Source organism: Sesamum indicum, linkage group LG1 (assembly GCF_026168435.1).
Source record: "Sesamum indicum cultivar Baizhima isolate 11 linkage group LG1, ASM2616843v1, whole genome shotgun sequence".
NCBI lineage: Eukaryota > Viridiplantae > Streptophyta > Magnoliopsida > Lamiales > Pedaliaceae > Sesamum > Sesamum indicum.
The window spans coordinates 11,568,210-11,592,368 of NC_142657.1; the positions used below are offsets into that span (position 1 = coordinate 11,568,210).

Consider the following 24,159-nt stretch of genomic DNA (forward strand, 5'->3'; position numbering starts at 1 on the left):
GAAGGGAGGCGCCCCTAAACCTAGGACACTTAAACCTAGAATGGGACTCCCCACCAAATAGGAGTCCTTGCACGAAAGGAGTCATCCCCTAAGTAAAGACATGTTGTTGTGAGCTGATTAGTTGAACATAAGAGCAAGTCAAGCCTTATCCACATGATTTGGCCATTTCTTCCGAGGATAAAGGAGGTGTGTGTAGAGTCCCAGCAGAGGAGGACGCCCCCTCTCTATTTAGACACCTTTAGTCCCCTAATAGTGACACCTTCAATCCCCCAATAGGCCTTTAAAATTTGAAAAACCACTCTCTATTCTTGTTTTAGCATTCAAATTACACTCTGATCACAATTTCTGTTACGAATTTCTTCTCGATTTCTCATCACAATTTATATTTATGATTATTTATTCCTAAATTTGAGACTAAATTGGGTATCGGAGTGCTAACGCTTCTTTTTGTAGGTCCCCCTTCAAGATTGTATTCGCTTCGACCCAAATTTTGAGTATAACCCATATCAATTGGACCCGTATGTTGTTTGAACGCATTATTGTCGTCATTTGTGGGAAAACAAATCTAAAACGTGATAATAATGGAAGGAGCCTGCACCTCTTTGGAGGACTCCCTTGAAAGGACGGTTCCCTCACGCTAGAGGACCTCCTACGACTGATTACTACCTCTATTCGAAACCCAACTTCAGGGGCTCCATCACCATCTTTATCTAATTCTATTGTTCCCACTAATTCGATTTTTAATATGTAGGATGTCCCCCTTGAAGAGCAGGCATGCATCCTTCTCAGAATAACCCTACCCTGAGGCAGACATCCTCCTCCAAAGATCCGGCACCCGGGCAAGCTCCTCCGAAAATAAGTTGTGCCCCCAAAAGGGCATCCCTCATAAAATAAGCTCTATCCCCAAGCAGACATCCTTCACGGAATAAGCCTTGTCCCTAAGCAAGCATCCTCCTCACCGAATAAATTTTTACATACAAGCTTTCCTCAAGGAGTATCTTTAATATTTTGATTTGATAATCTTGGAGGTTTATTTTATCACCTTTGATATTTTAACATGTGCCCTAGGGATTTCGCGAGGAAGACATCCCTCTCACAAAAAACATTATCTTCCATATAGGCATAAAAGCCCTGTCTTCCACACAAGCATAGAGGTCTTTCTTCCAGTAGGTAGTTAGGTCCTTCTTTGGGGGACTTGTAAGGTCTGTCATGTGCAGGCACCAAACCCTCCTCTGTGAAGGCATCTAAGCCCTGTTTTCGGCAGACACCTTATTCTTTCTCCGACGAGGTTCCTAAGTTTTACTCCATAAAGGGCCCTCCCTCAAATAAGCCCTCCTTCGAGGAGGCACAATAATTTTTCTTCATGCAAGATCTATTCATAAGATATACCTATCTTTGTTATTTAACATTCTCTTACAGAAAAATAAAGCCCTACACCGAAGTAGGCACAAAATGCACTTGCTAAGCCCTCCTCCATGGAGGCACCTTCACTAAAATATCTTGCTCCATACATGCACGAAGTAAGTCTTCTTTTTCTAATGATGCTTATTCTACTGACATAAAAAATAGTGATGTGCATAAAATAAGCGGGCCCAATCCAAAAAGAAGAAAGAAACGAGACGCTCGTAACATCTTAAGAGGCCCAAGAGGACCAGAAGAACGTCCTTGATGGGTGCACCTAGAAAACAGATTGGCTGGCGGCCTTGGCGGGTGCTCCCTAGAAAATAAATTGGCAAAGAGAGGAGCCTGAGGTATCCGTTTACTCGGACCATGATTGAAGCCCGGCAAATATTTGGTCCAAAAGGCCCACACACATGGCAACCTATTCTTCCACGTGGCATCTCATCAATCCTTAGGTCAGCATCTATATTGGACCACATCAGTCATAGGAGGACCCCTTGGCAACTAGGACAGCCCAAAAGAAGGAAAGCGCTCCCAAACCCAGGACTCTTAAACCTAAAAAGGACTCCCCACCAAATAGGAGTCCTCCTCCAAGCAAAGACATGTTTTTGGAAGCTGATCTGTTGAATATAAAACCAAGTCAAACCTTATCCACACGAATTTTGACCCTTTCTTTCGAGGATAAAGGAGGTGTGTAGAGTCTTGACAGAAGGGGACGCCCCTCTATATATACACCTTCATACCCCTCAACAGAGAAACCTTCAGTCCCTCTACAGGGACACTCTCAGTCCCCCAATAAGGACATCCTCTAGAATTTGAAAATTCACTCTCTATTCTGGCTTTAGCATTCGATTGCACTTTGATCACAATTTCTCTTACGAATTTCTTCTTAATTTCTCATCACGATATATATATATATATATATATATATACGATCATTTATTCGTAAATTTGAGATTAACTTGAGCGTCAGAGTACTAACACCTTTTTTACAGGTCTCCCTTTCAGAATTGCATTCGCTTCGGCCCAAGCTTTGAGCACAGTCCATATCAATTGGACCCGTGCATTTTTAACGCATCAATATTTATATGGATATCTAACTTTGGATGAACTTTAGTGTATTAATCTTTTATATGATGTTAATTTTATTTTTAAAAAATTTAATATACTTTTATATTATTTTGATATTCAAATAAATATATTTAAGAAATAATTATTTTTTTAGGAGAAAAATTAAAAAAATATCAAAATACAAGAAACATATCAAAAAAGATATTTTAGTCAAATTTAGTTCAAAATGAGTTTTTGCAAAATACAGGAGGTTTTTAGTACAATTTTAAAACACACGTGGAGTTTTTAATTTTCTTTGAAAAATATAGGGAGATAAAATAAAAATTGGGCATTTATTTGTTAAGTCTGTTGACTAATGGTACATGACTCTTTGCCGTTAAATTTAATGTTGAAGGACCAATTATGTCGAAATTTTAGAATTTTGAAATTAAAAGCGTCGACCTTATAAAATGGAGGATAAAAAGTGAGAACGAACTATCGACTGGGACAAAAATGCAATTTTGCCTTGTTTAAAATACAAGATCAAAGTATATAAATTATAAAATTTCTTACTAACAAAAAAATAAAAAATCGATGGGGTCAATTTATTTTGAAGTACAATAACAAATATAAATTTGTATGTATGAGTTATGATGAAAATCGTATAACATAATTTATATGTTTTTACTAATTTTTCATTTTATACGTTAGTAATTTGGTTATATCTAAATTCTCATAAATATTAAGGTATACTCGTCGCTATGCTTAGATAAAATAGGAAACAAATAAAGGAAGAAATATAAAATGAAAAAAAAATAGAAAATATAATAAAAGTAAAAATATCAAACTTAATGGTAGAACAAAATTTCACAGTTTTTAAATGTATGAAGTGTGAGTGATGAGTTTCCTATTAATATTGGTATTAGAGCTAGAAAAGACCTAATTTATCAGATGATTTCTCTTTTTCTTTTTTTTTCCGAAATCCAATAAATTAGATCTAGAGAGACGTCTTCGTTCATAGAATCCCGTTAGCAGGTCAATCAAAATGTCAGTTCTTTCTGAACTATTCTTCAAATGATTATCCACACAGTTCACAAATACTCATATCTTATAATTCAATCCATTATAATTTTCATATTGAACCCACGAAATTTGTTAGTTTTTAATTTGTTGCAAATAAGTTTTAAATCCTTATAAATTATCGAATTATTTTAAATATTTTATTTTGAATTAATGTGCTCGTTTAGTTTGATATTTATATAAAATTTATGGACTCGTTATTATAATGATTTAACTGTAATCTTATGAAGTTACTGGGTATTTGTTCGTTATATTTTGTATTTATGTGGCTTATTACGATGAGTATGCGTTTTAAAAGACCACTTAATTTTCGTATAATGGTCAAATAATTTTTAAGTATTTAAAGGACCATTAGCTTTCTTCATTTAATATAAACAAAAGTCCCACGATTTTTACAACATTAGTGTGGCACTTAAATTCTTAGATATTTCTCTTAAGTTATATTTTGATTAATGGATTTGGACTAAAATTAGAAACTTTAAATATACAATAACAAATTTTATAAATTCATTTGAATAATCCCATATTTTAAAAGATTTTAAATTTTGAACTCCTACCTTGAGTTGTAAATCTTGTGGTATCGAATTGAATTTTAAAATTATCTAATACATTGTGACTTGAAATTCTTCGCAAAAGTTATTTATTTAAATCTAAATCCTTCCATTTATATATAGCAAAATAGTAAAATTACGATTCATCTCATGTGATCTTATACCGTACAAATTAAACTTTCAATTAATTTTACATATGTTAAAATTCCATTGATAAGCAAACATTCTGCATCGATTGCAGACAAGCAACACAAGTGACTTCTTAAGTCCCCAAGCCTCATCTCTTTAGCTAGACGTCTTTTCAGGACAAAACCCAGAGACTTATATGAAGTTAGAATGGATAATACCTCATGTAATAGGGCACACGTTCCACATCAATTGCAGATAAAGAATTTGAATTGCTTATAAGCCTCAACGTCTCTTATCCCTACTGATGCTTATTTTTCAGCCAAAACCATTAAACTCATTGCGCGAGATATTGTCCGCTCTACTGTCATAATCATGCACCTTAGCTACTATTACTAATTGTAGAATATGTTGTAATGATTGGAATTGCAATAACAGAAGTAATGACCTTTTTGTGGGAGATAAAGATGGGTACAATGTGCCCAAAAATCTAGTCCAAGTGCAAAAAATTAGTTAAAAGTCTTGTTTTAGATTCTTGGTCCTAATCCCAACCATTCATTATTTGTAGCAAACATTACCATTCTTGTACCAAAAATGTGGCTAATATTTGTGGCAGCCACATGTTTGTGTTGTGCCATTGTCTCCCCAATTATTTTGGCCTTTGCCACTCATTCATGATTCTTGGGGTGAATAGGTTACACATAATTGTCTTAGGGTAGACAAGTTTGTCAAAATTTTGCCTCTAAAAGGGTGTCCAATAAGTCTCCGAATCTACCAAGTAAATCTTTTAATGTCAAAGAGATTTGATTTTGACATCTCATTGTCAATTGATTTTCCATTTCAAAAGAGACTTATATTAATTGCTTTAAGTGTTATTTCGTGTTTTGCGTTTTAATTTTCTCAATTTGGAATTTATTTTTATTAATTTAGTTTTGACTTGATCAAAATATATTATTCTACTGTTTTTTTTTATTATTATTGTTGGATAAGTTTTATTTTCAATATTCGATGCGAATAATAACATGTGACTCCTGATACTATTAACGTTTGTTTTATTACATTCTTGAGGAGTAGTACGTGTGAAGTAAATCATATTATAAATTTTCTCATTATAAATATTATTTTGTATTTATTAAAATAAATAAGTTAAAGTATATAATTACATTAATTTCATCAGACAATCACTTATATTGTGTTACGACGAACGGATTTTTACTTAATTTTTTCTTTTTAATTTCCACAGAAAAGAAGCGATATTTATTTATTGTGAGCAAAATAGAGAACAGCTAAGCACAAGTTTCACGATACAGCTGAATGAATCGAAAGACAAGAGACTAACTAGGACCAGCTGTCGCAAGAAGAGTTATAGCAGACGCCCCATTTGTAGCCACCGCCTCTGAGTGCGTATGTCAAAACATCCTTCTATTTTATATCCACGAGATATATCAGCATATCATTAAGAATAGTACATAGTCACCAGTGCCCTGGCGTCCGTGTACTCCGTGCAACCACTCTTCCACCGAACCATTCAGCTCGAGATTATCGCCCAAAGAAGGCACAACAGACCCACAATCTCGTTTAAATAGATTCGTACTATAAGGTATTTTAAATTTCAATAAAATTATATTTTTCAATATTGTAATATGAAGTCATCTGAAATACTACCCAAATCTTTCTATCGAAATTCAATCTTAATTAGCTAAATTTACTAGAATTAAAATAAAAAATAAAAAAATATTATACTTATCATCATAAGATATATAAAACAATAATTCCTTATTCAAACAATTAATTTAAGTAAATGGAAATAAAATGCGAATATCAATTTATCAAATGCGAATATCCATTTCTCATAGTGGCCCACAAACTTATGTAAATATGAGACGGATGGCATTTTGTTGGTAAGAATAATTGTCACGTCATGGCCCATAAACTTATGGAAATATGATTTGGATCCCATTTATTCCTAATAATAATAATTGTGGCACTATGCATTATAAAACTTATGGAAACATGAGATGGATGCCATTTATTCCTCTTAATCACAAATTACATACGTACATGATAATATGCATGAACACACTACTTCAAAACCTTATCCTACCAAAAACATGTTTCCGAGATCGACTCATCGGCCTCGATCATGTCAAGCGATCATTTCATCTAAAAGTTTAAATTGTTGGATATGAGATTATTTAATATTAATATCTTAACACGCCCTCCTCACGTGCAAATCCAACACGTGAAATGTCTCTTCTATAAATGAGATCCGAACCCAAAATCTGATCTGATTATCATATTATATGAAACGATCGTTTCATCTAGACGGTTTAAACGGTTAGATAGAAGACGCCATACCCTCACGGGCAAACCATGTACGTCATGAAACCTTTCTTTCATAAATGAGTGGCAATGAGATCCGGACCCAATACCAATTCTTGATTGATCTGATTCTGATACATATTCTTAAACGAGAATAATTTAACATTAATATATGAAAACCATCTAAATCAGTTACGCATTTTTCACTAGACTAAAGATATAAATTTTATTTTTTTTAATTAATTCAGGTCCGACTGATCATTCTTTTTTTCATTAATTTAAAATTTTACATGAGTCCCAATATTTGTAAAATCTATCAAAGTCAATCTGAACCTAATGTCATAAAAATATAAGTTTACAGACAAAGTCAAAAATGGTAGCAATGAATGTGTCATAGTTCTTTCCAAGTGTTTTCTCATTAGGACAGCTACTACTTAATTATATATATGTAGCAGACATATGGGAATTTCTTTAATATATTTTCCACCAAGTGATGGAATTTTTGTGTGTGGATGTTACTAATTTGGATGAGGTAATCAGACTTTTTATTGAAAGCTCAATTTGAATTATTATTATTATTATTATTATTGAGTTCCATAACTGTATGTAAAGTTGATTTGATGAATAAATTCTTTAATATAAGTTAAATAAGTCCATTATTATAAATATTTTATTTAAGGAATATTTAAAACTTTATTCCCAAGTCTAGTTGCATGTACTATATGCTCAAATTAAATGACCAATTAATATTTCACTATTATTTAATTTTAACAAAGGAAAAAATGCAAGCAACCCCTTGTGATATCGCAAATGAGCAAATTACCCCTTTATGAAAAAACAAATAGCGATTTACCTCCCTGTATTTTTTAAAATACAACAATTTACCCTCCTATGATTTTTAAATGAAGCAATTTACCTCCCTATAGAAGGAGGTAAATTGCTTCAAAGTATCGGGGGATAAATTGCTATAATTTTTTCATAGGGAGATAATGTGCTCATTTTCAATATCACAGAGGATAAATTGCTATTCACCCTTTTAACAAATCTTTTAGTTGTGAAATGAATACTTTTAAATAATATTATCTAATAATTAGAAACACATCCTGAAAACAAAACATTAAACCATGGCTTCTCTTCATTAACTTGAAATTACTATATATGTATATATTATTATTATTCTTTAATTAATCAATTAATTAAATCGAGTTGGAAATAAATTTTACAATATTTATCAAAAACAGAGAGGAAAAAAAGAAAAAAAAACTCAACCTTGCCTTTTATGCTAAACATCAAACTCAACACAATTTTCACCTTGTAATCGATCGAGTCCAATCGATTTTTAGTTGATTGTTTTATTTTTCCAGTCATAAATATATATATATATATGTATATTTGAATTCAATTTTTTATTTCAAATTTTATTATATTTTTTTATTTTATTTAATATATATATATACTGCATATGTGATTTTTTTTTTTTTACTAAAGTAGATGACATAGTTTCTAAATACATATATTAGAAAATATTTAATATTTAATCATGTCTAATTATTATTGTTACAGATAAATAACCATAGTAAATAGTCAGACCAAGTGTTGACCTGTGGTTTTTACAAGTATGGCTAAAATATTTGTTATGACTAAAAGTCGTAGCAAAAAATACTTTTCATAATGGATAACCTAAGTTTTTATATCAAATTTGATTTAATCATAATTAATAATAATTATTTAGCATGAATATTGTTCCAAAGCCAATAAAATTGTAGTTGATATATAGTAAATTTTTTATATGCATATATTAAATAAAATTTGAAATTAAAAAAAAATCAGTCTGTTTTGTATGTATTTTTTCTTATAACAAAGAGTTTATAATTAAAAACCTAATTAAACAATCCATTCTTCTTTTTTTTTTTTCCCATATTTTAACAAATTAAAGCTTCTTTCCATCTTTCACTTCCAAAAATTTGAACTTTTCTTACGTGTAGGGGAATCCATTGTTTCAGAACTGTGCTTCCGTATTCCAATTGCTCTCTAGTTCCCTCACAGGAAACCACACACATTATGTACGTATAATTATATACATACATTATGTATATGTATACATATATATATATATACATACATTTATATCTATATATATATCATGAGGAGGAGATCAATGCATGGAAATGCATATATGCATATATAAATACGGTAGAGCAAGAAACTGAGAGGGAAGCAATCAAGATCAGAAATGGATTCGAAGTTTTTGAGGAAAGCAAAGCCGTATTTGGCTGTGATTATGCTGCAGTTTGGTTCGACGGGTTCTGCAATAATCGCAAAGTCTGCTCTGAATCATGGGATGAGCCATTACACGTTTTCAGTTTACAGGAATATTGTCGCCACAGTTGTAATGGCGCCTTTTGCCTTAGTATTAGAAAGGTTTTTAATGTTGTTTCTCTCTCTCATGTCTCTGCTGTCTGTGTGGAGTTGGAAGTTTCTCTCTCATGGTTTTGTTGTCTCAACAGGAAAATCAGGCCACGAATGACCTTCTCCATTTTCTACAAGATAGTACTGCTTGCCTTGTTGGAGTAATTCTCTCTCTCTCTCTCTCTCTTGATGATGTGGGTTCTATGAGAGGTGGGATCTTATGAGTGTTATATATGGGACCCACACGTTCGAAAATGTTAATTCCTATGAATTTTGGTGGTTGTAAGAACTGATTTATGTATGCATGTGTTGATGTTATATACAGGCCTGTCATAGATCAGAACTTGTACTATGCTGGAATGAAATACACAACGGCAACTTTTGCATCGGCAATGTGCAATGTTCTTCCTGCCATAACCTTTTTATTAGCTTGGGCACTCGGGTAATTAAACACCACACTCCTGTCTTAGAATGTTTTCATTTCCCTATTTTAAGTTTTCACTCTTTCTTTACTTTCTACACCTCACCAACATGAACCCAATATATATAATTCGGTTTATATACACCACTATCATCTTACATTAAATAGAGACGAGAGAGTAATAATAACGTATATGTTTTAAGACTTCCCACGTTATTCTTTGTGTCAAAACTATATAATTTTAACGTGGAACAGTTAAATATATTCAGAATTGACAATACTTTACGATAAAATCATTGTCAAAGACCTAAATACGCACAGTTGTGTTAATGCAGGCTTGAAAGAGTGAATATTAAAAGGTGGTCAAGCCAGGCAAAGGTTGCAGGAACCTTAGTGACAGTGAGTGGAGCCATGATTATGACTCTTGTAAGAGGATCTATCATTGGACTACCTTGGACCAGACACAGTCACATAAATTCTCAACTCACTGCTGCTGATGCTGATGCAAATTCCCACCAAAATCCAGTCAGAGGAGCTCTCATGATCACAGCTGGTTGTTTCTGTTGGTCTATCTTTTACATTCTTCAGGTGTCTATCTATTTACTCTTCCCTTCTTTTATTTTTTTTAAAAAATGTTATAATATAACTAGGGATATACAGAAGAAATTAACTTATTTACAGGCAATCACGTTGAAGTCGTATCCGGCTGGACTTTCCCTGACCGCTCTGATATGCATGGGCGGAGCGCTGCAAGGGACTGCGCTCACTCTTGTGGCCGAAAAGAGCAACACCGCAATCTGGACTATAAGAGGGGACACCAAACTTCTAGCTTATGTTTATAGCGTAAGTCGGTCGATGTTTTATTTTCAGATATTATTGTTGTTGTTGTTATATATAGTTATTATTTTAAAAAATATGTCTTGATATTTTACAAGGAAATAATGATGATGCAGGGGCTAGTAGGTTCTGGAATTACTTACTATGTTGCAGGAGTTGTGAGTAAGGAAAAAGGGCCGGTTTTTGCGACATCATTTAATCCTCTGAGTATGGTGTTTGTGGCAGTGATGAGTTCTTTCATTTTAGCTGAGCAGTTGGACGTGGGCAAGTACGTAATTTTGCATTATAATCCTCTTGAACTAATGAATGTGGGGATATATATTTAATTATTGTTTTATATTTAAATGTATTGGATGAGGTAATAAATAAGGTAAAATTGCAGGGTGAGTGGAGCTATTGTGATTGTTGTTGGGCTGTACCTATTTATATGGGGTAAGGCTAAGGACAAGAAAGAATCTTTGACCTTGAACGCCCAATCAGAGATGGTTGTTGAGAAGCAGGGATCAGCTACAAATTCATCTACAAATGCCTCAAAAGATAACCAATCAGATGTCTCCAAGGCAATATCATGTGATAATGTTGTTTAAGTTGCTGTCCTATGTGGGAAGATTCAAAATCTAAGTTTGATTTTTTTTTCAAAATCATTCATGAAATTTTGAATTTGTTAATATCATCCCTTCCCTACAAATCTCAGCTATGATTTTCAGTGAATGAATGGCAGTTTAGTCATTTCGCTTGTTCATCACTAGCATTCAGTAGAAACTTCAGGGATTTCTTACTAATTAATGTTACCAAAATACGGCTTAAATATTTGACTCTCTCTAAAACTATTCAAATCCGGTTCAAATCTACTATAACAGAATTTTCTGCCGGTTTACTAGTAATACTGTTGACTTGTCCCCTCCTCCAAGTACAGTTCCAACAATGTACTATGATTTCTACCAACTTTGAACAAATTGTAGAATTCAAAACACCACCATGAGGGACTTGACTTCAACCAACAACTCTCTCCCTTGTTACTTTTTGTACATATATTAGACAGCTACATGTATATTTTCAAGAATTGACATGAATGATATCACCATTATCCATGTGAGGCCATAGAGGTGAAAAAATTTTAACATTAAAATGCTCAAGACACCAATGTTTCCCAACTCATTTGATGTTGAAATCAAAGAAAGGGTTACAAGCTCCACTAATAAAAGCATCAATCTCTATCCAAAATCAGTAGTGATCTTAAACCTAACTATAACCAGTTCAGGAAAATACAGTATCAGTCTACCAGCAGAAGATATATTCAATAGAAGCAGACATATCACAGATCTAAAATTTGCACCTGCCCAGTTCAATCTCATGCCAAGGAACTAAGATCACATGTAATTAATTCAAGAAGAACATGTGATTGTGTACAGCAAAAGGGGATGTGATGCACCAAAGATTAAGCAAAATGTACTTGATTCAGACATTTAAACGGCAAGCACAGACAAAATATATTGAAGAAAGCTAAAACTGAGATGTTCAAACAAGTTAAGCATCAATATTACAGATCAGAATTAATGATGCCTGACAAAAGTAATGTTCCAAAAGATAATGTTTTTTTGCCTACTGTCCTGTCTACTAGCTAGGCGACAACAGTTATCAACCAACGTTGTTGACACAGGAGAAATGGCATATCAAGATGGCACGACCGTTTCATCTTGCCCATAAATACGTTGAAGTTCACGGGTTGCAGCTTGGTATGATGCTAAGGATGAAAATGAATAACAAAGAATAGTCAGAGGAGAAAACGAAAAAGACATTAATGAATTTATATGAATGATTATCATTCAGGGAATAAAAAGACATCATTTTCCTTACCTAGATCAAGGATGGAGAACGAGAGAACTCACCTTTCCAAGTGTTGAAGTTCTTCTGATTGACAGGAGATCCGGCCACATTTTGCATCACTTCAAAAAGCTTGTCCTGAGGGGTACTCTTCAGTTCTTGGACCACTGCATAAATTGTCTTCCCATTCTCAAAGTAGATATGGTTATTTGGGTGTTTGGTCTTGCAACCAGCATGACGCTCAAACTCATAAGCATTGATGACCTGTACAGGGCAAGTCAGGAAGACAATTTTAGCAGGAGAGGTTATTCTGCCTTAAAACACTCAGTAAACTACCATCGGTAGACATTGAAAACATTGACCTTGTTAAGCTTGCAATCCTGGCAGCTGCACAGGTAACCAGTCCCTTTGACCACTCCTCGAAGATTTTTCTGCAAGCACAAATGTTCTATGGTCAAGATAAAAAGGCTTCAACAGAATGGAAAAGAAAGGAACATCTGACTTCACCTCTCTTGACCAAGAAACATACTTCACTGGAACCCCATCAAGTATGCCAGTGGATAATAAACTTTTAACATTTGAAGGGAAGTTATTTGATGATCCTTTCTTTGTCTTCTGCTCCTTATTCTTGTGTGCACCATCTGTCCTTGAAGTGCCTGCTGAGAGAACATTCACACTTAGCTGCTCTCCAGAATCTTTCTGTACCAACGCCCCTGAAGATTGACCAGAGGATTGATCTAGCAAAGCGTTATAGCTTATAAGCTGACTAGAGTGATCCCTCTCAGGATTATCCTCAAAGCCTCCAAAAGATATTGTAGTTTGTTCACCCTTCCTAGAGTTTTCAACCATTGGTAGGATGCTTGAGTTCTCTTTATTGTACAGAGCACCTAATGATACAACAGTAGCATCCTGCTGACTCCGAAGGGCAATATTTGCGTCCCCTTTATAAGTGGAACCTGCAGCCACGAACGTCTCATTTACTCTATTGTAGAAAGGGTCCATCGCAAAGAAACTCTCATGGCCCTTGCTGTGGGTAGGACCAATTGACATGAAGTTGCCACTTTCCTTTTCATATTGCCCTTCTACAGTATTAATATTGTAATTCCCTCTGCTGAAGGCCTGACCAATGGACAGGACATTGTTATCTATCCCGCTGTAGTATGGATTGGCAAGCATAAAATTGCCATCTCTCGTGCTGGATGCCTGTCCAACTGACATAAAATTTTTGTCTATCTTACCGAAGGCGGGATCCATTGAAATAGCATTTCCATCAGCGGTATTATAAGTAGGTCCAAGAAACATGTTACTACCAGTTCTCTGAAATGTGCTGCTAATTCCTTTATCCTTGTCTCCAATGCAGAAGGAACTCCCCACAAACTCAGGCAAGCAATTCTCTGACATCCTTACCTCATTGACTTTGACTTTTCTAAGCCCAGCATTCGCACACAAAGGATCTTCCACTGCATGAGACATGGTTAAACAAATCGAAGAATCATTTCCAAATTGATTCTGAAACCCTTTCTTTTCCATATTCATTGCTGAAGAAATAATGGAGGGGATATTCTTATCAGAAACATTCAAACTCCTGACAGGCTTGGGGCTGAACAGGCGGTCACCTGTTTGACCTGCTGACCGAGAACTGGAACCATCACGCCATAAAGAGCCATCTACAACTGCCGGTCCTGAAGTTTCATTAACAGATCCAATTGCTTGCTTCTTGTTGAAAAATAAATCTTGCTCAGAAGGATCTGCAATCCACTGATGACCACGTTTTTGCTCCACTCTCGTTGAAGCGTCATAACATATCTCTCCATTAACCAGAGAACCAGAGCCATTGGGCAACCAAATACTGTTGTTCTGAAAAGACTGGCAACACCATGGGAGCATATATTTCAGATTAATGCAAAAACTAACAACAGCAGCAAATTAGTAAAGCAGACCTTGTACCCGGCACATGAGTTCTTTCTAGGAGTTTAGGGTAGGAAATCATCTTGGGCAAGTTAAGTGGCTAAAAATAGCAGGCACTAGACAATCACTAATTGGAGCAGTAAATACTATTTAATGGACATTATATGGTATCCGTATGTAAATAGGCACATGCACAAAAAGAAATAAATTGGACATCAACTAAGCAAAAGAGCATCAAGAAAACTTCAATGAGGATAATGTATGATGGTTGTGAAGCATGTTTTTCTGAATTTGAATGTTCGATCAGTGGTTGACAATCAATTCAGTAGCCATATTTCATTTCTTTTACTTAGACACAATTACTTCATTTGAATGTCGACATACTATATACAAATTCAAACTTAATGATCATGGGTGGTGAAGTCCTATATGTGTCTGTTTAGGTACATTTTGGTGCGCTGACATTAGACTTTAGGTGACCACAGACATAGATTGTACTATGTAACATGTAAATTCAGGACACGTAGAACAGATTAGAAAATAAACATCTTGCATATGAAACAAATCAGCTTTCTTTCAACAGATAGCGACATATTTCCATACACAGTTATTGAGGTAAAATGTAGACCCTAAAAAAGTCCAAAGCAATGTTTATGTAGGAAATGTTGGGTTTCTGCATTGAACAACTCAATGTGGTCAATGAATGCATTAAGGAAGAAAAACCATCTCCCTTTAAAAACATTTGCATCTTTGGTAGAACATAACAGGGAAATGATGGAGGAATTCAGTACAAAATGAACAATATCATTGTCTAATGAGCTTCACGTGAGGCAGATGAAGTGCTTGTGTACATGCACATTTATGTACATACGTCCTGAACATGTATCATTCTGATTTATGCATATGAACATACAAGCAAACACTATTCTAAAAGGTTTTATCATGATTCCTTTTCTTTATAGGCAAATTTGTTTTCGCTTTTATGGTCAAATCAAATTTATGTTCAGCAGAAATTGTTCTATGCTAAGTTCCCCAATTTAATAAAGTAATAATGCCATTTCTTAATCGTATGTCTATTTGCCACGTGAATGTTGTGGTACTAAATCTTGATAGGGTTATCACTCACTGGTAGCACTAACAATGAGAAAGATAATGCACGGCAGAATACTGCACACAAATGTCGAAAGAATTAAAACAAGTAAATCCTAAAGAATCACTTGAAAGATGTGAAAATGTTTACAGATTATTACCTTCTTACATAATTGATAAATAATTAACAGACTAATTTCTACTAGACATTCTTGAATGACATTGTTTGCTGCTCAAACAAAATAACTAAATTTCTACTAGACACTCTTAATTAATGGCGCATTAATCACGTGCATAAACAATTAATTGTTGAGTCTAGCGGATGCATAGTTAATGAAAAAAGCCTGATGATCGGGGAACAAGAGTAGAGTTCACACTACCGTTAGAATTTTGGTTTTTCTTAAAACTCTAACAAAATATGTATGGACCCCACATAATTGGGTTTTTAATCATCACTGTTGATACGATTAGGTCGATATACTTTTTTCCAAAATGATTGAGTGGCAAACGAATCCGAAGCGATGAATCCACAATAAATATTCTTAAAAAGGACAATTCCCTCAGCATAAAATATACGCAGCAGATCGTAACTGTGTACAGATCTGCATCTACGTAAATTACTTGCACGCACACATGTGCGACACACACACATGCAAGTACGTCCACCATGTCGCATTGCTAGGGCGACCGTGATCAATATAGAACAAAAACACATACATGGTGTAGAAAAGTTAAAAATTTGATCCAATTACAAGCACCATCCTTGTGCAACCATTTCAAAGTTCATCAATACACAAAAGCATATAACACAAAGATACACACAAATATGCTTACACTGTTACACATACACTCAAACTATATACAATAAAAAAAAAAAAAGAAAACAGAAAAAGATGCAGAATAAATTTTTGAGTACTCAATTCAACAATGAGGGTCAAAAGGTTGCAGATTAATATACCTGAATAAGATGAACAAAGATTAATTTAAGAAATGAATCACCCACAAAAGTATCACATGACCAATTTTCACACAGCATAAGAAAAGCCAACCAAACAAATGAAGCCCTTAAACAATTAATCAAATTTTGAATTGATGTTCCTAAAATCATAGAAAGAGCTTTACCATTTTTCAACTGTAGCTTCAAACACAGATATCTCAGCTCACTGATGAACTCCCATTAGAAAAGAAAATTCCAGATAACTTCATCCTCCTGCCTCAGACCATGGCTGGCTGCCCATGCAATAAAAAGAATTAAGGTCAGAAAAATAACTGCTTAATTTAAACATCCAAACAAGAAACCAGAATCAAGGATCGCTTTCAATGATTCCGCAAAACCAACATCGTTTCAACCTAAAAAACTCAGTCCCACCCAACAGAACTTTTATCCCCACCCCCCAAATTCAATTATTTTCAAAACTGTAACAACGCATACATTGGAAACATTTACATGCAATGAATGAACAATGAGACTCAGAATCAAATAGATTTTCTCAAAATGGAGTTAAGCCGTAACCCTAAGAAAATGGAGCCGCACCCATAAGCAACAAAAGAGTCTTAGTTCTTGTCATTCACTTTCTGCTTGAGTAAAAGATTCTTTACCTCCTCCTGAGAATTAATGTACACTGATCGGCGGCCAGTTTTTCCGGCAACCCCACGCCGGAGAAGAAACCGAAACGCTTTTGGGTTTTTTGAATAACAATATTTTATTATTATAAATTCTGCAGAAAGTGCGAAAAAACACCACACTCTACTCTCAGCGACAGTGAACGAGGTTTTAAACTGAGACGACTGATCCACTACGACGCGGGCACACCATAATTCCTCGCTGCTTTTTCTCCACGTGGAACGAGTGCAGAAATCCACGGCCACAATTCACTCACACGATGATTAAGGGAATCAATCCACTGCGAACGCGCCTACCATTGGAATAATCACATTGCGTGAGAGATTACATACAGCTAATCACAGTCACACGCGTAGACTTCCAATTGGTTCTGTTACGTTGTGATTGGCGCAGAGGACCCTTTACAGTGCTAATAATCTTGTAATGAAAATGAGAAAAGAGGGATTGCAGCAACAGATAAGAATGAGTTAAATAGGGTGCATGAGAGGGTGTAATAAGATTCGGAGGTCAGCTAATCGTATGTACCAAATTCATTAATTGCAGATGAACGGTGATAGGGCACACAGAATAGTAGGTGGTTGTAATGCGCCAACCAGGTCATGTTTATGCTGCTGAGGTTTCATATTTACTCACTGAACGGTCTAAATTTTGAATAATTTTATTTCAAATTTTATGGATTGACCTAATTTTTGACAAATAAAATATCATGCTACTTACTAAAAATTGAATTGGGATTCAGGTTTTATGTTCACATCTCAAAACTTTTTGGTCAAGAAAGAGACCCTTGATTTGATTCTAAAGTGGTTTTTGTCTATTATAGTGGTAATAATATATTAATTGTAATATATTGTATGTTTCGTGTGGTAAAAAAATACAGCGTTTGGTATAGTGTAATAAGACTGTCTGAGTTCGAAGGACGAAGAAATAATAATTAAAATAATAATTAATTACCGTTTATCTATTTATACATGTAGTTTTGAAACCGATGTAAGGAATCGAATAAATTATTTTTGTTTTTAATTGAAAGTGGTATATTGTTGGCAATTGAGGAAATATGCATTGGTAGACTGGAGTTGCTTACCGAAGCTGGGAATTCGAAATAAATCGAGGCATTTATGTAAGTTGCACCAAAATTGCGAAAAGACACACTGGATCATGTTGTATCTATCATAAATAGGATGAAAATTTACAGCGTACTTTAACTTTTTTTGTCTTATCGAGCTGTGGGAATTTATCATTTACTTTGGAACGCGATCTTTTATGTCTATGAGTTGTTGAAATCGTTGATTTATTGCGTTTATACTTATTTGGACACGCAAGCTTTTGCTTATTTTGCATTATTTGCTTACCTATATGGATATGTAAACAAAGTAATGGTTGAGCACGTTTGCCCTCATCGAATAATTCCTGGAGGTGATCAATGCTTCGGCAATTGAGCCGCAGTCCAGTAATCCTAGGGTTGGAATGAAAGTAAATGTCGAGGAACCCCATCATATCTTAAATTATATTGTGGGTGACTTTAAATTGTTCGCTTGAAATATCAAGAAATCAACTGACGGCATTGGCCATCAGCCATGTTGTTGATGTGGAGAAGAAAATCAGAGGCAGAGTGGAGCGACCAACGTGATAATAGAAGAACATGAACAAAGCTTATGATAAATTAAAATATATTTACAAAAATTATTCGGTAGACCCCAAAGGACATAGTTACTCATATATGTAGCCCTGACACCGGCGCAAGGAATCAATAAATAATTTTTTTATTAAAAATTGTATGTCGCTACCAGTTGAGCAAATGTACGTTAGCAGACTGGAGTTGCTTGTGGAAGTTGGGAATTCAAAATAAAATGTACAGACTTACAAAGGAAGTTATGCTACTCGCCCCAAAATTGCGAGAGACTCACTAGATCATATCATATCTATCATAAGGAGGACGAAGATTTCCACAGAATTTTTTTTCATTTACTTTGGAACACAATCTCTTATGTCTATGAGTTATTGGAATCGTCGATTTAATATGTTTCTACCTATTTGGACACGGCAGCTTTTTGCTTATTTTGAATTATTTGCTTCCCTATATGGATATGGAAACAAAACAATGGTTTAGCAAGTTTGCCCTAATCGCATAATCCAATACTCCCAGTTAGGGCTGGACATGAGTCTGGTTTTTTCAGTTTTGGATTTTTTGGGTCGGATAACTGATTTTATCAGGTAGCATGTTTTGGTACTCAGTGCAAATTCGATAAAGTCGGGTACTCGACTCATTGGATACCGATTAAAGTCGAGTACATGAAATTGAATAACCAATTTTTTTCCTTTATTTTTTGTTATTTAAATGTGAAGAAAAATAAGAGCAACAAAAAAATATTTAAAGGCATTTTTTTCTTTTATAACCTTATACTTAGAAATCATAATTTGTATGCAGGATGTGACTTTATTTGTCAAAAATGTTATACAATAATTTAATATCAATTTATAATATCAACTTATTAGGGTTTAAAAATAGTATGACATCATAACTAATTCGAATTAATAGATAAAAATAATTCAAATTGTAATATCAATAACTCGATAAGTAAATCAATTAATTCATATATCATTATGTTTACTACTTTACTAGCAACAATAAATTCTCGTTCTTTTAAAACTTTTATTGTTCATTATTTTTAAAGAATTAATTACACTTCGATCCCATCTGAAATATAAAATTTCACTGTTTTCCCAAAAAAAAAAAAAAAACACTCAAAATTACACTTACACACCCTCTGAAAATTCGCCGCCATACCTAACCCCTTCCGTTAGGGTTTGGACAGAAAAGACTGACGTAAACAAAAAATATATATATATATATATAAATTTTAATTTTGCCCCTCATTTTATTTTTATATATTTTTGTAACTATAAGAAGATAAATGTAACATATATATATATATGGAGTGAGGGAAATATTATTATTAGATTTTTTCCACTATTATTACATACGATTAAATTATGGGATAAAATTAAAAATTCATGTAATTTTGTTCAAACGCAATATTTTTCATCTAAAGTGTAGACCATAGCGAAAAAAAAGTTTAGTGTAAACGGTGAACTTTTTAAAAGAGTGTAAATATAATTTTAAATTTTTTTTAAAAAAAAGTGTAATTTAACATTATTAGACAAAATCTAAATATAATTAACCCTAATTTTAAAATATAATGTGGCACACAGAATAGTGGGTAGTAATGCGCCAACCAGGTGACTTTTATGGTGCTGAGGTTTCATATTTACTCATTGAATGGTTTCAAAATTTCGAATAATTTCATTTGAGATTTTATGGGATTGAGCTAATTTTTGAAAAATAAAAATCATTCTACTTACTAAAAATCAAATTGGGGTTGAGGTTTTATGTTCACACCTTAAAACTTTTTGTTATCAAGAAAGAGACCCTTGATTTGATTTAAAAGTGTTTTGTCTATTTTAGTAGTAATAATATCAATTTTGTAATATATTGTAAGTTCCGTATGGTAAAAAAAAAAAAATAGCACTTAGTGTAACGTAACAAGAGTGTCTAAGCTCGAAAGGCGGAAAAAAAAAAAGTTGTTGATAGCTTCGGCTCTGATGATCACATTAGTTGTGGTAAACTTCAAAGAACATAGTTACTTATAAATGCAATCCTGCCACCAGCACAAGAAAGCGAATAAATAATTTTTTAATTAAAGTGGTCCATCGTTACTAGTTGAGCATACATGCATTGGCGGGCTAGAGTTGCTTGTGGAAGTTGGGAATTCTGAATAAAATCAAGGCATTCATGTAGAGGGTTACAAAGAAGCTATGCTAGTCGTGCCGAAATTGAAAAATAGACACACTGGATCATGCCGTATATCTATTATAAGGAGGATGAAGATTTCCACTGTACTTTATTTATTTATTTATTTTCTATCGAGCTATGGGAAATTTATTGTTTGCCTAGGAACACTTGTCTTATCGAGCTATGGGGAATTTATCGTTTGCCTAGGAACACAATCTCTTTTGCATATAAGTTGTTGGAATCGTCAATTTATTGTGATTATATGGAAACTAAGCAATGGTCGAACATGTTTGCCCTAATCGCATAATTCCTAGAGGTGATCAGTGCTCTGAATAGATTAAGGGTGGCAAATAAATTGAGCTGGCTCGTGAGCTTCGTAAGCCGACTCAATTCGAAGTTCAACTCGAGTTCGACCTCAAAATATTTTGTTGGCTCACTAGTTTTTTTTCATTTTTAGTTTTATTTTTATTTTTATATATTTTTATATTTTTAAAATTTTATATATTTAATTCTATATATATTCAGCTTGATATCAACTTTATATTCAAAATTAACCATATATTATAATTATTAATCAGTATCATATATTTTAATTTTATATAGTAATTAACTACTGTACTTTTATTTATACATTTAATCTCTACACAAAAACAAGCTTAATCAACAATGTAGTAAGTTTTAATATATTTTTTTTTGTGAATAATTATTTATGATGCATATAAATTTTATGTTAAATTTCAATATCTATTTGGAATCTCTTATACTTTTTTAAATTAATAAATCCTAACAATTAACTTATAATTTTTTATATCTATTTGTGAGTATATATCATACCAAGATACAGAATGCAATTTACTTTATTACTTGTAAACTTATGTCAAAATTTGATGATTCTCATGAATTAATGCAAAGATAATAACAACAATAATAACAATGATGGTTGAACAACTTTAATTATTTGTATTGTTATTTTATTATATATATAATGAGATCCATCACTATTTTTGTACTTTAGTTTAAAAAAATCATCTTTTAATTTATTTATTTTTGTATATAATGAGACCAACCACTTTTAGAAAATAACTTATGTTTATTTATTTTATTAATATTAATAACTACCCAAAATTATGTGCACGTATTTTATTAATTTGATGTATATATATTTCATATACTTTTACTATTATAGTACTATTAAACTAATTAGTAGTTTATTAAATTTGTTGAAAATTCGAGCTTTTGCTCGAGCTTCAAAGCTCGATGGAAACTGAGTTGATGAGCTTGAGTTTGAGCTCATTATACATGGTTCATGCTCGCTCGATGGAAACTGAGTGGACGAGCTTGAGGTCGAGCTCCAGCTCGAACCATAAGAGCTCATCGAGCGCTTGCTCATTATAATATATGGTTGGAGCTCTAACCATAAGAGCTCGTCCAGCTCAGCTCGAGCTCACAAAAAATGATCGAGCTAGGTTCGAGCTTGACTCGTTTGCATCCCTAGATCCGACACTTAAAATGCAGTACAATAATCTCTAAGTTGGAATACCTTAAATCGTGTTGTAGATGACTTTAAATTGCTACCTCGAAATATCGAGAACTCAACTGACGACATTGGCCATCAACCATGTTGTTGTTGTGGAAAGAAAATTGAAGGCAGAGCTGCAGGGACGAACATGGTAATAGAAGAATATGAAAAAGGCTTAAGAATAAATGACGAAAAGGACATAATCTACACTATTTTTGTCCTCAAAACATAGGATTTTGGGATACTTTACACGTTTTTCTACTTTGTAAGATGAGATAGATAATTTCATAATTTCAATCATGCTTTTATCATAATTAATAACGGACCAACCACATTACTACCGAATTTGGACTAAATGAAGTAAACAAAAAATAGACCTTGATTAATAGGGATATCAAGCTCAATCCTTTTAAGTAAAGGAGACCTACATGAACTAAAGAGAGTGAGAGTGAAGACAAAAGTTTTATAGAAATGGCAACAGGGTCAGACCTAAGACCCGCTCTACTTTATTTTTGTACGACCAAAAATCCAGCCTGACATGCTTTGGATCCAATGGGTCTAACCTGCAAAAGTCGACTAAATTCATTATTTTCTTTATTAATTCAATATATATACTTTTTTAAAAAATTAAAATTATTATTAATAAATACATAATAAGTTGTTATTATGTTAAAATATAATTTATTTTATAAATTATGTAATTAAAGATAAAAAGCTTAAGTATATATTTATAAAAATTATTTGGTAGACTCCAAAGGACATAGGTACTTATAAATGCAGCCCTGACACCGGGGCAAAGAATCAAAAAAATAATTTTCTAACTGAAAGTGGTCCATCGTTACCAGTTGAGCATACATGCACTGACAGACTAGAGTTGCTCATGGAAGCTGGGAATTCGAAATAAAATCAAGGCATTCATGTAGAGGCTTATAAAGAAAGTTATGCTAGTTGCGCCAAAATTGCGTAAGAGACACATTGGATCATGTCATATCTATCATAAGGATGATAAAGATTTCCGTCGTACTTTAATTTTTTTGTCTTATCGAGCTATAGAAGATTTATTATTTATCTAGGAACACAATCTCTTTTGTCCATGAGTTATTGGACTCTTTGATTTATAGTTTTTCTACCTATTTGGACACATTAGCTTTTTTTTCTTATTTTGCATTATTTGCTTCCCTTTACGGATATGGAAACAAAGCAATGGTTGAGCACGTTTGCCCTTATCACATAATTTCTCGAGATTCAAAACTTGAGCGGCAATTCAATAATCCCAGGGTTGGAATGAGCGTTGAGGCGCTCCGTCATACCTTAAACAATGTTACAGATAATTTTATTATTCGCTTGAAATATCAAGAAATCAACTGACGACATCGGCCATCAATCATGTTGTTGATGTGGAGAAGAAAATCGAAGGCAAAGCTGCAATGGCCAATATCATAATAGAGGAGTATGGAAAAAGCTTAGAATAACCTAATTGGCATTATTTTTATCCTCAAACCATTAGGTTTAAGGATACTACTCACTAACTGAAGAGAGTGAGCAAACACGAAGATCTTATATAGGAATGGCAACGGTGCGGATTTTGTCAAACTTGAGGCCCACTCCACTTCAATTATGTAAGACCCAAAATTCAACCCGACTTGATTTTGGATCCACCTGACCCGATGGGTCTAACTTGCAAAAGTCGATTAAATTTGTTTATCTTCATTAATTCAATATAATTTTCTAAAAAAAATTACATGAAAATACCTTGTAAGTTATTATTATATTAAAGATATATGTAATTAAAGATAAAAATATTAAACAAATTAATATATTTATAAAAATTATTTTGGACGGATCTAGAACTCATAATCGGAGACCCAAATTTGAACCCAAACCGATATATTGGATCTAAATCCCTCGAGTTTGGATTGAATCTCTACTCTATCCGTCCTATTTATCATCCCTAGTTTTATAAGCTAGGAATTTGTTGTCGGTACTTGCAATAATAATGTGATTGCTGCACGGACTTAAACTTATTCTATATAATTAAACTTAATATTATTTTAAATTGATAAATATTTTTGTTTGAATTAAATCATATGAAAATATGGTTGAGAAAACATATTTTTCTCTTCATAACATGAGAAAATAATAAGTTAATACTTTTTTCTTTTTTTTTTTTTGGCTTAATAACATGAATTAATCCACTTCACATATTCA

At 33.3% G+C, this 24,159-nt stretch overlaps 2 protein-coding genes across 10 annotated transcripts; one reads left to right on the forward strand and one right to left on the reverse strand.

The window, feature by feature from the left end:
• Positions 1-8,621: 8,621 nt before the first annotated feature.
• LOC105157811 (WAT1-related protein At2g37460) lies at positions 8,622-10,926 on the forward strand. Of its 4 annotated transcripts, none has more exons than XM_011074296.3 (7): positions 8,636-8,951; positions 9,038-9,100; positions 9,265-9,381; positions 9,696-9,948; positions 10,021-10,203; positions 10,314-10,465; positions 10,580-10,926. In XM_011074296.3, exons 1-7 carry the CDS (start codon positions 8,764-8,766, stop codon positions 10,782-10,784), a joined length of 1,161 nt encoding a protein of 386 aa, XP_011072598.1. In that variant the 5' UTR covers positions 8,636-8,763; the 3' UTR covers positions 10,785-10,926. The 4 variants fall into 4 exon arrangements, with proteins under 4 accessions (XP_088738401.1, XP_011072598.1, XP_020547878.1 ...); XM_020692219.2 differs by having other exon boundaries at positions 8,639-8,951; positions 10,057-10,203; XM_011074303.3 differs by having other exon boundaries at positions 8,659-8,951; positions 10,042-10,203.
• Positions 10,927-11,662: 736 nt separating this feature from the next.
• On the reverse strand, positions 11,663-16,786 carry LOC105157824 (uncharacterized). Of its 6 annotated transcripts, XM_088882271.1 has the most exons (7): positions 16,618-16,784; positions 16,141-16,248; positions 13,638-13,887; positions 12,529-13,481; positions 12,384-12,452; positions 12,087-12,285; positions 11,663-11,941 (listed from the first exon to the last, which is right to left on the reverse strand). In XM_088882271.1, exons 2-7 carry the CDS (start codon positions 16,141-16,143, stop codon positions 11,871-11,873), a joined length of 1,545 nt encoding a protein of 514 aa, XP_088738397.1. In that variant the 5' UTR covers positions 16,144-16,248; positions 16,618-16,784; the 3' UTR covers positions 11,663-11,870. The 6 variants fall into 6 exon arrangements, with proteins under 6 accessions (XP_088738397.1, XP_011072638.1, XP_011072632.1 ...); XM_011074336.3 differs by having other exon boundaries at positions 12,055-12,285; positions 12,529-13,887; positions 16,618-16,786; XM_011074330.3 differs by having other exon boundaries at positions 12,529-13,878; positions 16,618-16,783.
• Positions 16,787-24,159: the final 7,373 nt, after the last annotated feature.